We start from the raw sequence: 13,077 nt of genomic DNA on the forward strand, positions 1-13,077 counted from the left end.
CATGTAATGTAACAAATTATTATTACACACAAAAAACTGTAACGTGTCAATTTTGGTGACTTAGAAAGTTGTGTCAGTGAATTGAGCTTCATAGCATGGCCTCTTCACTTCTTGTGAGTGATTATGTGTGACTAAAGCTGGTGGCTTCTCTGAGGCCATTTAAATAGGGCTCATTGGATACAAATGCCCATAAACGCTATAATGGGAAAGTCAAAAGGAGCTCAGCATGCAGCATGGATCTGAAAAAGCGAATCTTTGACTTGAACAAGTCAGGAAAGTCATTTGGAGCCATTTCAAAGCAGCTGCAGGTCCCAAGAGCAATAGCACAAACAATTGTTTGTAAGTATAAAATGCATGGCACCGTTTTGTCACTGCCACGATCAGGAAGAAAATGCAAGCTACATACCTGTCAACCTCGAACCATTTGTGATCTTACCAAATTTTGTTTTCGCCCTTACATATATGTATAAATACATGGAAAATCTTACCACTTTACTTTTTTGTAAAAAATCACGAACATTCTTGACTTGTAAACAGACCAGAAACAGCTGATCAAATGAAAGTAAACATAAACAAGGGAACAGGAAACGGAAATCACATGGTGAAAGTGTTACAAAACGAAATGTTTATCATGATCTTTTTTTTTTAGCCAATCAGAGGCGCCGGTACATATATCACTTGGCAGACATGCGTTTCCGGGAAGAAACAATGGCGGATGGTGAAAAATGGCTAGAAAGTGCCTTAATTTATTTTTTTTTCTCAAAATCACCGTTTAGCGTACCATTTTCATGTGTACAGCGTACCAATATAAAAATGGGCTTTCAGTTGTACCAATTACGGCGAGAACGTACCAGTTGACAGGTATGAAGCTATCACCTGATGCTGAGAGAAAATTGGTCGGGAGGGTGAAGATTCAACTGAGAATCACCAAAAAGCAGATCTGCATCGAATTAGAAGATGCCTGAACACAGGTGTCAGTGTCCACAGTCAAGCGTGTTTTGCATCTCCATGGACTGAGAGGCTGCCGTCCAAGAAGGAAGCCCTTGCTCCAAAAGCGGCACCGACTGAAGTTTGCTGCTAATCAGATGGACAAAGATAAGACCTTCTGCAGGAAGGTTTTGCGGTCAGACAAAAATAAATCGAGCCGTTTGGCCATAATGCCCAGCAATATGTTTGGAGGAGAAAAGATGAGGCCACCATGCCTACCGTCAAACACAGTGGTGGTAGTATTATGCTGTGGGGCTGTTTGCTGCCAATGGACCTCGTGCTTTACAGAGAGCAAATGGGATAATGAAGAAGGATGATTACCTTCAAATTCCTTAAGATAACCTTAAGTCATCATCCCGAAGATTGGGTCTTGGGCGCAGTTGGGTGTTCCAACAGGACAATGACCCCAAACACACATCAAAAGTGGTAATGGAATGGCTAAATCAGGCTAAAATAAAGGTTTTCGAATGGCCTTCCCAATGTCCCGACTTAAACCCCATTGGGAACTTGTGGACAATGCTGAAGAAACAAGTCCATGTCAGAAAGCCATCAAATTTAACTGAACTCCACCAATTCTGTCTAGAGGAGTGGTCAAAGATTCAACCAGAAGCTTGTAAATGGCTACCAAAAGCGCCCAATGGAAGTGAACATGGCCAACGGACATGTTACAAAATATTAGCGCTGCTTTATGTATATTTTTGACCCAGCAGATTTGATCACGACTTCCGGTTCACCCATAATAAAGTCATAAAAGAACCAAACTTCATGAATGTTTTTTGTGACAAAGAAGTATCTGTTCCAATCAATCTATCAGAGAAAACTCAGAGGTGTAGAAATAACTGGAAACGCAAGAGAGCCATGACATTATGTTCTTCACAAGTGTATCTAAACTTTTGACCACAACTGTATACGCTCTGTATAGGGTTTTTGATGTTTTAATCCTATTCGTAAAAATTGACATGTAGAAAAAAGAAGATAGAATTAAAAACCAAAAAATCCTTATAACTGTTGGTGTTGACAAAGTAACAAAGATTACAATTACCCAGCCCAAATAATGATAAAAAACGGCTGGAAACATGCTTGGGCAGCATTTCTTGTCTGAAAACATTTAGGCCACACAAAAACTACATGCATATTCAAATGTGAATATCCCGTCATCTCTCTTGCATATTCACACTTTTGGTTCAACTTTGGTTGGAACTCACCTTCCCAACAGTCGTAACTTTATTAATCTTCATCTCTCCCTCATGTTGCACCATATGACAGCGAGTGTCCAAGATGTGATCACTCAGCTAAAATGAAATGCAAATGGTCTTAAAAGGTACAAATGACATTACATTTCTTATAACACATTTGGAGACCTACTTTGACATACTCGTGGTGTTCTTCCTCCAGCACCTCAAGGTCAGCAGTAAGGTAGGCTTATATGCAAAAATGAAAAGAAAAAGAAAATGACATTAAATGAATTTGTAGTGTTCCAGAAGATCTCTAGAGCTGTAGGAGAAATGCTTATCATCCTTGTATTAAAAAAAAAGAAAAGAAGACTGCTTGTCGTGTCCGGAAACTTACTACCTACTTACCTACTCTGTTTATCAGATATAAAACGAGTCAGTGTCAGATTATGTTGTGGGGTTAAAGCAGTTATTTACCCACTGTGAATTTGGTCCTCATTTATATGAAACACAGAGACAGATTCGTTAGTTGATTGCGAGTGGAGGCTATTCAGAAAAGGTTACTCGCTGGAGCAAGATCAGACATTTAAAAAAACATGCTAACTGTCGCTATCAATGGAAATGGCATCAAGAAATACGTTGAAGTTCGCCAGTAAAATGGAAGGATCTGCCACAGTGAATAGGATCAACAAGGAGAAAACAAGCAAAGGTACATGGAAATATCAACCAGCCACCAGCAAATGGAAGGGTAAAACCACAAGTGGAAATTTCGGACTAGAGAGAGCAGAAAATCACCAACCCTGTTACCGATGTGGCGGTAGCAACCACGAAGCTCAAGTATGCCGATTTAAAACAGAGACATGCTACAAGTGTTTCAAAGTAGGGCACATAGCAAGGATGTGTAAAATGAAAAATAGGCAAGGACACACACGGCATGTAACTGAAAATAAAAGTGAGACAACAGGAAATGTTGATGATAAACTGTTTGGGTCACACCACTTCAATGCCGTGTATCCCGCAAATATTGTCGGAAATTGGAAGAAGGAAATGACAGTACAGTTAAAATTAGAAGGAACTCTTCTAGAAATGCAACTCGACACAGGAGCTTCTGTAACACTTGTTTCTGGAATAGTGTATAAGAAGCATCTCTCTCATCTGCCATTAAAAGTAAGTAAAGTGCAGCTGTCAATCTTTTCCGGGGAGAACATACCTTTGATGGGACAAGTGACTGTTAAGGTAAAATATGGGAATCAGAGTGGTGATCTACTCCTAGTGATCGTAAAAGGTGACAGACCAACCCTCGTTGGCCGTAACTGGCTCAAAAACTTCAAACTGGACTGGGCAAGCATCTTGAGGCAGTGTTGCAGAGACACAAAGCAGTGTTTTCTGAGGAGCTAGGCACTATTCATGATTTTAAGGCCAACATTACAGTAAAACCAAATACCAAACGAGCTAAATCGCCTAGAAAAAGCTGGCATGATCTCAAAGAAAGAACATAGTCAGTGGGCTGCGCCAATAGTAGTTGTACCCAAAGCAGACAAGTCAATTAGTATCTGTGGAGACTATAAGGTCACAATAAATCAGTGTGGAAGAGGGAACTTATCCAGTACCAAACGTTGAAGACCTCTGCCACCCTAGTTGGAGGTACTATTTTCAGCAAGTTAGACTTGTCACAAGCTTATCAACAGCTGGGGTTAGAAAAAGACTCAGAAAAGTATTTGACAATTAATACTCACAAAGGACTGTATGTCATACCTGTCAACTTGTACGTTTTATACGTATTTTATACTTTTTTTACCATTTCAAATCAAGTACGCCAAACACCGACTTTAGGACGAGGAACTTTTTTTTTTTTTTAATTGCCAATATTTATGAAAACCGATCTCAACAAGACCGTTTTGGCTAAAATCCAGATAGTCTCGTAGGCTGGTAGCCAACGACGCTACTGTCATTGATCGTTACTATTGTCACGGTATACCAGCAAAAAATATCCTCAATCCTATGTATTTTTTTGCGGTGCGTACGGTAATATCGATAAAGGATGACATGCGCTTGCGTAGATATACATAGAGTAAATATCGTGGAAGCAAGCATGGAGGAGCCACATAGTAAGAAACGAGTTACCGCGAGTAAATATGCGTAGTACGGTGTTTGTACGTTTTTTTTTGGAGGTCTGTACGGGTATCATAATCATTTATAAGGGCAGTTATCAGCAGAGGTTTTCAGGTATGGTATGTGTACCATACATAGACTTTCATTCGGAGTGTCCAGTGCGCCTTCTATATTTCAGAATGTGATGGACCAGATACTCCAAGGTTTGGAGCACGTGACCTGTTTCTTGGATGACATATTGGTCACAGGGAAAACAAGAGCTGAGCACCTGAGGAATCGAGAGGAGGTACTGAGCCGTCTGGAAAGCTATGGGATGAGAGAGAAAAGAGCAAAATGTGACAAAGTAGAATACCTGAGGCATCTGATAGATAAGATGGGACTGCACTCCACTGAGACAAAAGTTGCAGCCATCGTAAACGCACCCAAGCCTACAAAACGTCACAGAGCTACGGTCTTTCCTAGGACTATTAAACTATTCTGGTCGGTTCATGAAAGACCTGTCGACAATCCGGCAGCCGCTACATCAACTGCTAAAGAAGGAAGTTGAGTGGGAATGGACTGCTGAATGTGCAGTAGCATTCAAAGATGCAAAAGAATAGCGAGTAAAAAACTCAGTAGTCGTTCATTATGACACCAAGAAACCCCTGAGATAAGCTTCAGATGCATACCCATCTGGAATAGGGGCAGTCATGTCTCACAATAGAAAATGGGGAGGAGAAACCGATCGTATTTGCGTCACGGACATTAACAGAGGCAGAAAGTAAATACAGCCAGGTGGAGAAAGAGGCTTTGGCCATCATTTTTGGCATGACCAAATTTCAGAAATATTTATATGGCCACATGTTGAGTTTAATAATTGACCACAAGCCCAAGTCTGAAATACCCACTTTAGCTGCTCTGTGAATGCAGCGTTGGGTCCCGAGACTGATGGCTTTTGATTACTGTATAGAGTACAGAACGTTAGCAGATAATGCCAACGCAGATGCCTTATCTAGATTGCCGAGGAAAGGAAAGGATAACACAGCGGAGGAAAACAGCATCTTCTATTTTGCAGTAGTGGATGAGCTTCCCGTGCAGGCTACAGAGATCGAAAAGAGTACTCTCAAGGACCCAGTCCTATGCAAGGTATTGGAGTTGACTCGGTCTGGATGGCCAAGTATAACAAGGACGAGAGATTGCACCCATACCTTTCTTGGAAAAATAAATTGTCTGTGGAACAAGGTTGCATATTGTGGGAAATTTGAGTTGTCATTCCACCAGCACATCGAGAGCGACTACTGCATTATCTTCACCAAGGACACCCTGGAGGATGCAGGATGAAGGCCTTGACCAGGAGCAACTTGTGGTGGCCACAGCTGGACAGTGAAATAGAACATACAGTGCAACAATGTGAGAACTGTCAGTGTGAGGAAACTACCAGCAGCAGCACCTCTACATTGCTGGCAGTGGCTGATTAGAGTTAGGCAGAGAATACATATTGACATAGCAGCCTAAAGATCAACACCACTTTTTGGTATTAGTCGACAGTTATACAAAATGGCTTGAGGTCATCGCCATGGCAACAACCACAGCAGCCAAAGTGATTGAGGTGTTGCGGAACATCTTTTCTTCTTACAGTCTTCCTGAGGAGATTGTTTCCGACAACGGTCCTCAATTCACTTCGCAGGAGTACAAGACATCCTGCTGAGCAACGGAATACAACAACCTTTGGTATCAGCTCACCATCCCGCTTCCAATGGAGCTGCAGAGTGAGCAGTTCATCCAGTGAAAGCATCACTGCTGAAACAAGTGCTTGATGAGAGGAAACAAAATGTCACCATAACAATGCACCACAGGCTAGCTAACTTCCTGATGGCATACAGGAGTACACCACACAGTGTTACAGGATGCGCTCCAATTGAACGGTTTTTAAAACTTCAAATCAGGACCAGGTTCAGCTTACAGAAACTAGATCTCGCTCGAGAGGTGGAAGAAAAACAACAAAAGCAGAATAACTACCACGATAAAACCGCCTCCAAGCTGAGACATCTGTCTGAGGGTGACTCGGTCCTGATCCGTAATTTCCGTGGAAGAAAGGCGAGGTGTGGACAAGTGGAACAATGGAAAAGAGACTCGGACCAGTCACCTACCTGGTGTGGAATGGAGTGAGCCGACGCTCAGTCCACATTGACCACCTGCTGTACAACCAACCATCCAGACCAGAGACATTGCAGTTTCCGGATGAGCAGCTGGATGTCACAAACATACCCGGTGCTGGTTCACGCAGATGTGGAGTTGAAAGGCACACCTGCAGCAGTAGGTGGTAGCCCGTACTCACCTGAAGAGACACCATTTAAACATATGGAGACTAAAGAGACACAGGTGTCACCTTCACTAGGCCCAGTGGCCTGTGACAGGACAACTACACCGGACCAGAGTAGTGAGTTCCTCAGTGGTGTTTGGGCGCAGGTAGCCAGTGAGAAAAAAAGCACTTCCTGAGCGACTCAATTTGTGATCGATCAGGTGTTCTTGAAATAGAAGAGTTCTTGTTCATACAAAAATGTGAAAAAGAGATCCTGAGATTGAAATGTCAAAGACAGAAATATTGGGTCTAATGGTTGTGTCAGCAGTAATAATTTAGTTACAATTTTTGAAGTTGAGTGTTAATTCTTCGTCGGAACTTCATAGTTAAAGAGGGAGGAGTGTAGTATATTGATACTATAACTGTTAGTTGCATCAGGTCATACCAGTGTGTTTAACCACCGCCACCTGATGGCCATTACGCAATACAGCGTGACCCGGATGTTATGTCTTAAAAAGCTCTGACAGTTGCAATAAACAGGCTACGGCACGTATGCAAGTTGGCTGCGTCGTCTATGCTGTTATGGTTATATTAACAGTGATATACTAGTGCAAAGCTATCACAGCCGGGATTTGGTTGCGCTCGCAGGGTGATGCGATGTATCCATCACCGCAGAGTGCCAACGAGTCTGAAATGATCACTTATTTGGGTCTTTGCCTGGGAAAACGCGCTTTGTGGAGAAGCACTACCAAATTCGTCATACCCAGCTGGGTATGACAATTAGGCTTTTGTCAAGTCAATGATGATGACAAAGCTTATGTCTGATTATTATTTAATTGGATTGTGGATGACTGGGCTCAAGTGTTGGCCAGCGCTGTTGTTCGAGCTTACGCCAACACTGGAATCAAGTTGAAAAAAATGAAAAATGAAAATCAGACATAGGCATTGTCGTCATCATTGACTTGACAAAAAGCCTAGTAGTCATCATACCCTCAGCAGCGTATGACGAAATTGTATAGTGCTTCTCCACAAGTTCGTCTTCCCAGTCCAGACACATTTATGACATTTATTTATGACATATTCATACTTGTTAGCTCTCCGCCTTGAGCGCCATTTTCCGGCGACTATAAGTTGCCTCACCGATGCCAACAAGAATAAGATGGATCACTTACCTCTCAGTCTTTATACTTACCCTCCCTCAGTCATCCTGTGGAAGGTAGATCTGCACCAAACGACCTTCCTGTTACTTCAATTCGACTTGACTTAATTTCATAGTAGGGATATGTGTAGTCGTCACGTGTTGCTGCAGGTTCAGAGACCTGATGGCTGTTGGGAAGAAGCTGTCCTTGAGCCTGTTTATCCGTGCTTTGTAGGACCTGTAGCGTCTGCCAGATGGAAGCAACTGGAACAGGCCGTGTCCAGGGTGGTATGGGTCTCCAACAATGGACCCGGCTCTTCTGAGGTATCGGGGGTTGGCAATGTCTTCTAGCGATGGCAGAGGGCAGCCGACGATCTTCTGGGCAGTGTTTATCACCCTCTGTATGGCTTTTTTGTCTGCTGCCGTGCTTCCGGTATACCACACTGTAATGCCGTAAGTCAGGATGCTCTCCACAGTGGCTCTGTAGAAGGTTGCCAGAAGCTTGGTGTCCAACTTGTCCCTTCTCAGTACCCTGAGAAAGTGGATTCGTTTCTGGGCCTTCTTCACTAACACTGTGGTGTTTGTGGACCAGGAGAGCCTATCCGTGACGTGGACTCCCAGGAATTTGAACGATTGGACCCTGTCTACACATACTCCGTTAATGAGGAGTGGGGCCAGGTCTGTGCTGCGCTTGCGAAAGTCCAAGATTATTTCTTTAGTCTTTGTGGTATTCAGTGTAAGATTGTTCGCCGAGCACCAAGAAGACAATTTGTCGACCTCGTCTCTGTAAGCTGACTCATCCCCGCCTGAGATGAGTCCGATCACAGTGGTGTCATCGGCGAATTTGATGATAAAGTTTGACTGGTGGGCTGGTGTGCAGTCGTATGTGTACAGGGAGTACAGGAGAGGACTCAGTACACAGCCTTGTGGTGAGCCAGTGTTTAGTGTGATGGAGGAAGAGAGGTGTGGACCCATTCTGACAGTTTGTGGTCGACCAGTCAAGAAGTTCTTTATCCAGCAGCAGATTGAAGAGGATAGTCCAAGGTGGTAGAGTTTGTCCTTCAGGATGTCCGGCTTGATGGTGTTGAAGGCTGAGCTATAGTCTATGAAAAGCATCCTCACATAGTTCCCCTGGTGCTCCAGGTGGCTCAGTGCTGTGTGAAGAGCCACGGCGATAGCATCCTCAGTGGACCTGTTTTCCCTATAAGGAAACTGGTGCGGGTCAACTGAGGGGGGGATTGTCTTTCTGATGTGTCGGGCCACCAACTTTTCAAAGCACTTCATGATCACAGGCGTGAGAGCAACAGGCCTGTAATCATTCAAGCTGCCGATGGTTGGCTTTTTGGGGACAGGAATGATGGTGGCAGATTTTAGGCAGGCAGGAACGATGGATTGTTGCAAGGACCGATTGAAAATGTCCGTGAAGACTCCTGCCAGCTGTTCAGCACAGGCTTTGAGCACTTTGCCAGGTATTCCGTCTGGACCCGCAGCCTTCCTGGTGTTCACAGACTGCATTTCCAGTCTCACTTCATGTTCCTGAAACTCCAGTGTATTGTCGCAGGGTGGTGGTGGGAGTGTTGACACTTGGTTTGATTTGTCAGATTCAAAGCGGGCAAAGAAATGGTTCAGTTACTCCGCTAGTGAGACATTCGCGTTTACAGACATGGAATTGTTCTTGTAGTTAGTGATATGTCGTATTCCCTGCCACATCTTCTTTGGGTTGTTTTCTTTGAAGTGCTCTTCGATTTTCTTAGTATATGCTGCCTTGGCCTTCTTTATGCCCCTTTTCAGCTCTGCTCTGGCAGCTCTATACTTTCTTTTGTTCCCCGATCTGTAGGCGGTGTTACGGCATTTGATAAGTGCTTGTGTCTCTTTGGTCATCCAGGGTTTTTGATTAGGAAAAACTTGTATCCGTTTGTTTTTAGTGACGTCAATGCCGTTTCTGATGTAGGAGATACCGGAATACACAACTCTGACTGACAGTGGAGCCTAGCATGTTGAACGCCGAACTCTTTAGATCAGTGTGCCTTTTACCTCAATAAAGCATTATCAAACTTAGTTTTGCTCATGCTGTCTTTAAAAAAACACGTTAGCGGCTAGTCTAACTTACGCTACCAGCTAGCATAACATTTGCTAGCCGCTCTCATAAAATTTGCTAGCAGCTAGCATAACATTTTCTAGCAGCTAGCATAACATTTTCTAGCAGCTAGCATAACATTTTCTAGCAGCTAGCATAACATTTTCTAGCAGCTAGCAAAACATTTGCTAGCAGCTAGCAAAACATTTGCTAGCAGCTAGCAAAACATTTGCTAGCAGCTAGCATAACATTTGCTAGCAGCTAGCATAACATGTACGCTAGTGGCTAGCATAACATATGTATGCTAGCGGCTTGCATAACATATGCCAATGAAACTGCGCCCTAACACATGGAGCGTTTTATAGGTGTGAAAATACGATGCTTAAAGGACTGCTCGAAGTGAAAATAGTTCCGCTCTGTTTAATTGTGAAAATAAATGGATATTAGGAGCTTTATTCCAAGGGTTAAATGGTTATTAGGAGCTTTAGTCCAAGGGTTAAATGGTTATAAGGAGCTTTAGTCCAGTCCAAGGTTTAAATGTCTATTAGGAGCTGTAGTTCAAGGATTTTTCATCAGATTTGAGAGGCATTGGATAAATCGATGGAATCTTCAGGAGGAGCTGTAGAGAGCTTTTCAGGAGGAGCTTTCGCGAGAGATTTTCGGATGTTGATGGGGAGTTGTGACCGCTGTTTTTTATTTGGTCCAAATATGCTCTTTACAAGGACATATCCATGTCTATGACCATCAATCTTTGGGACATTGCTTCAAACTGTGAGGCACATTGAACGTTTCTTGCTGATCTCTCAAAGCATTTCATTAAACTGCCTTATTCTCACTAGGATCACGGGGGTACTGGAGCCTCTCTCAGCTGACTTAAGGCCTTAGTTGGAGGACACCCTGCATCTGTGGCCAGCCAATCGCAGGACACAAGGAGACAGACAACCATTCACACTCATACCAACGGGCAATTTACAGTGACCAATCAGCCTACCATGCATGTATTTGGAATGTGGGAGGAAGCCGGAGTTCCTGGAGAAAACACGCAGGCCCGGGGAGAACACGCAAACTCCACAGAGGTGGATTGACATGAATTTGAACCCTGGACTCCCACTGTGAGGCCGACGCGCTAACCACTCAGGCGCCGGGCCACCCTGGTGTCATCGGGTTGGGGGAAATTAAACTTCCACTTTGCTCCTCCATGGTGTCCAGTCGTCAATTACTCGTCCAGAGAGCTCTATTTTCAGATAAGAGCAACGCCCGGTGCCCGAATTTAAATGGAAACTCAACTTCCATGTTGCTCCTCCACGGCTTCCAACCATCTTAGCTGCCCAAAGAGTTGAGTGACAGTCTCTCTGTCTTCTCCCATTTTCTTAGTAGCGCTAGCGAGTTTCAGTGTGAATTTTGCCATTTTTATGAACTTTTTTTAGACTTAGTATAAAAAACGTGGTGTATTGAAGCCACGAATGTTGAAGTGGTGAAAGATGACAGTAAAGTAATTTTGTTAATTTTACATAGAAGTAACTATATCTCTTGATTCAAAAGTAACTTGAACAACACTTCTACTAGCATCCGTATAAAGCGTTCTAACATCTGGGTCACAGAAACGAAGGTGAGCAAGAAAGACACTAATAAGGGTAATCACATGGACAGAACACACAAGGGCAAACGCCCAAACCACAAAACCCCCACAAAATTTGACACACAATGTAACCACCACAATACTCACACTGTTTGAACATGCATAGTTGACTCAATTAACAATCGTCAAGTTCTTATCAGGATCCACGTGTGGTTCTGATAACTCGGCAAATATTTACAACCTCTCACGGCTGTTTGTTAAGGCTTCGCACCCCCAAGTTCTGTTATCGTATGCATACATTCTGGTGTAGGCAAATTCATTTTTCACTTCTAGAAACAATAGTAATCTCATTTTGGATTGGTTGGCAACTTCACCATTCCCATTCAAGACAAATTAATGCCCACATTTGCTGTCCCATTGTGGCATGTTCTAAAGGAATTTATCAGCAAATCATGGTGGAAAATAAGTATTTTGTCAATACCAAAGGTTCATCTCAATACTTTATGTACCCTTTGTTGGCAATAACGGAGGCCAAATGTTTTCTGTAATTCTTCACAAACTTTTCACACACTGTTACTGGTATTTTGGCCCAGTCCTCCATGCAGATCTTCTCTAGAACAGTGATGTTTTGGGGCTGTCATTGGGCAACACAGACTTTCAACTCCCTCCACAGATTTTCTATGGGGTTGAGATTTGGAGACTGACTGCAGGACCTTGGAATGTTTCTTACGAAGCCACTCCTTTGTTGCCCTGGCTGTGTGATTGGGATCATTGTAATGCTGAAAGACACAGCCACGTCTCATATTCAATGTCCTTGCTGATAAAAGGAGATTTTCTCTCAAAATTTCTCGATACACGGGCCTATTCATTCTTTCCTTTACACAGATCAGTCGTCCTGGTCCCTTTGCAGAAAAACAGCCCCAAAGCATGATGTTTCCACCCCCCATGCTTCACAGTGGGTATGGTGTTCTTCGGATGCCGTTCGGGATTCTTTCTCCTCTCAACACGAGAACCTGTGTTTCTAACAAAAAGTTCTATATTGATTTAATCTGACCATAACACATTCTCCCAGTCCTTTTCTGGGTCATCCAAATGCTCTCCAGCGAAACGCAGACAGGCCTGGATGTGTACTGGCTTCAGCAGTGGGACACGTCTGGCAGTGCAGGATTTGAGTCAATGGCGGCGCATTGTGTTACTGATAGTAGCCATTGTTACTGTGGTCCCAGCTCTCTGCAGGTCATTCACTAAGTGTGAAGTTGCTTAAAACAGGAGTCTTAATATAATGTGCATTTCTAAAGAACATCCCGTCTATAATCTCTGTCTTAATTTTATGCTCTTCCATGATGTCTATAATATCTTCTCAACTCGCCTCAGTTGTATTTTTCCATGATGCCTATAATCTCAACTTCTGTACTTTTCCATGACATCATGCTGAATTTCAATAAAGGCATCCTTCACCTTGAAAAGATAAGAGAGAGAACCACCGAGCCGAGCGCGAGACACCACCTTGTGCCTCGATCTCTCTTCCGCCGGCCGGTGCCTTTAAAATATAACACAGTCTCTGCCTCGTTTTTCCTTGGTGCACGGTTGGTAATTACGTTGATCTGTTATTTCAGACCCAACATTAAGTCCCTCTGTGTGCTTCTGGGATTTTTGCTCCCCATTCTTGTTATTGGGGGTGAGATCTTGCATGGAGCCCCAGAGCAAGGGAGATTATCAGTGGTTTTGTAC

At 43.4% G+C, this 13,077-nt stretch overlaps 1 protein-coding gene across 2 annotated transcripts in view; it reads right to left on the reverse strand.

Annotated features, from left to right (window-relative positions):
• Window positions 1–13,077, reverse strand: part of catip (ciliogenesis associated TTC17 interacting protein) — a 41,590-nt gene that overhangs the window by 20,853 nt on the left and 7,660 nt on the right. For both annotated transcript variants that reach the window (XM_077724173.1, XM_077724171.1), the window contains exons 3-4: window positions 2,353–2,408; window positions 2,193–2,279 (exon numbers count right to left, since the gene is read on the reverse strand). In XM_077724173.1, coding sequence (XP_077580299.1) covers window positions 2,193–2,279; window positions 2,353–2,408 — 143 coding nt within the window. The remainder of the gene's footprint in view (window positions 1–2,192; window positions 2,280–2,352; window positions 2,409–13,077) is intronic.

This window comes from Stigmatopora nigra, chromosome 9 (genome assembly GCF_051989575.1).
Source record: "Stigmatopora nigra isolate UIUO_SnigA chromosome 9, RoL_Snig_1.1, whole genome shotgun sequence".
NCBI classification, from domain to species: domain Eukaryota; kingdom Metazoa; phylum Chordata; class Actinopteri; order Syngnathiformes; family Syngnathidae; genus Stigmatopora; species Stigmatopora nigra.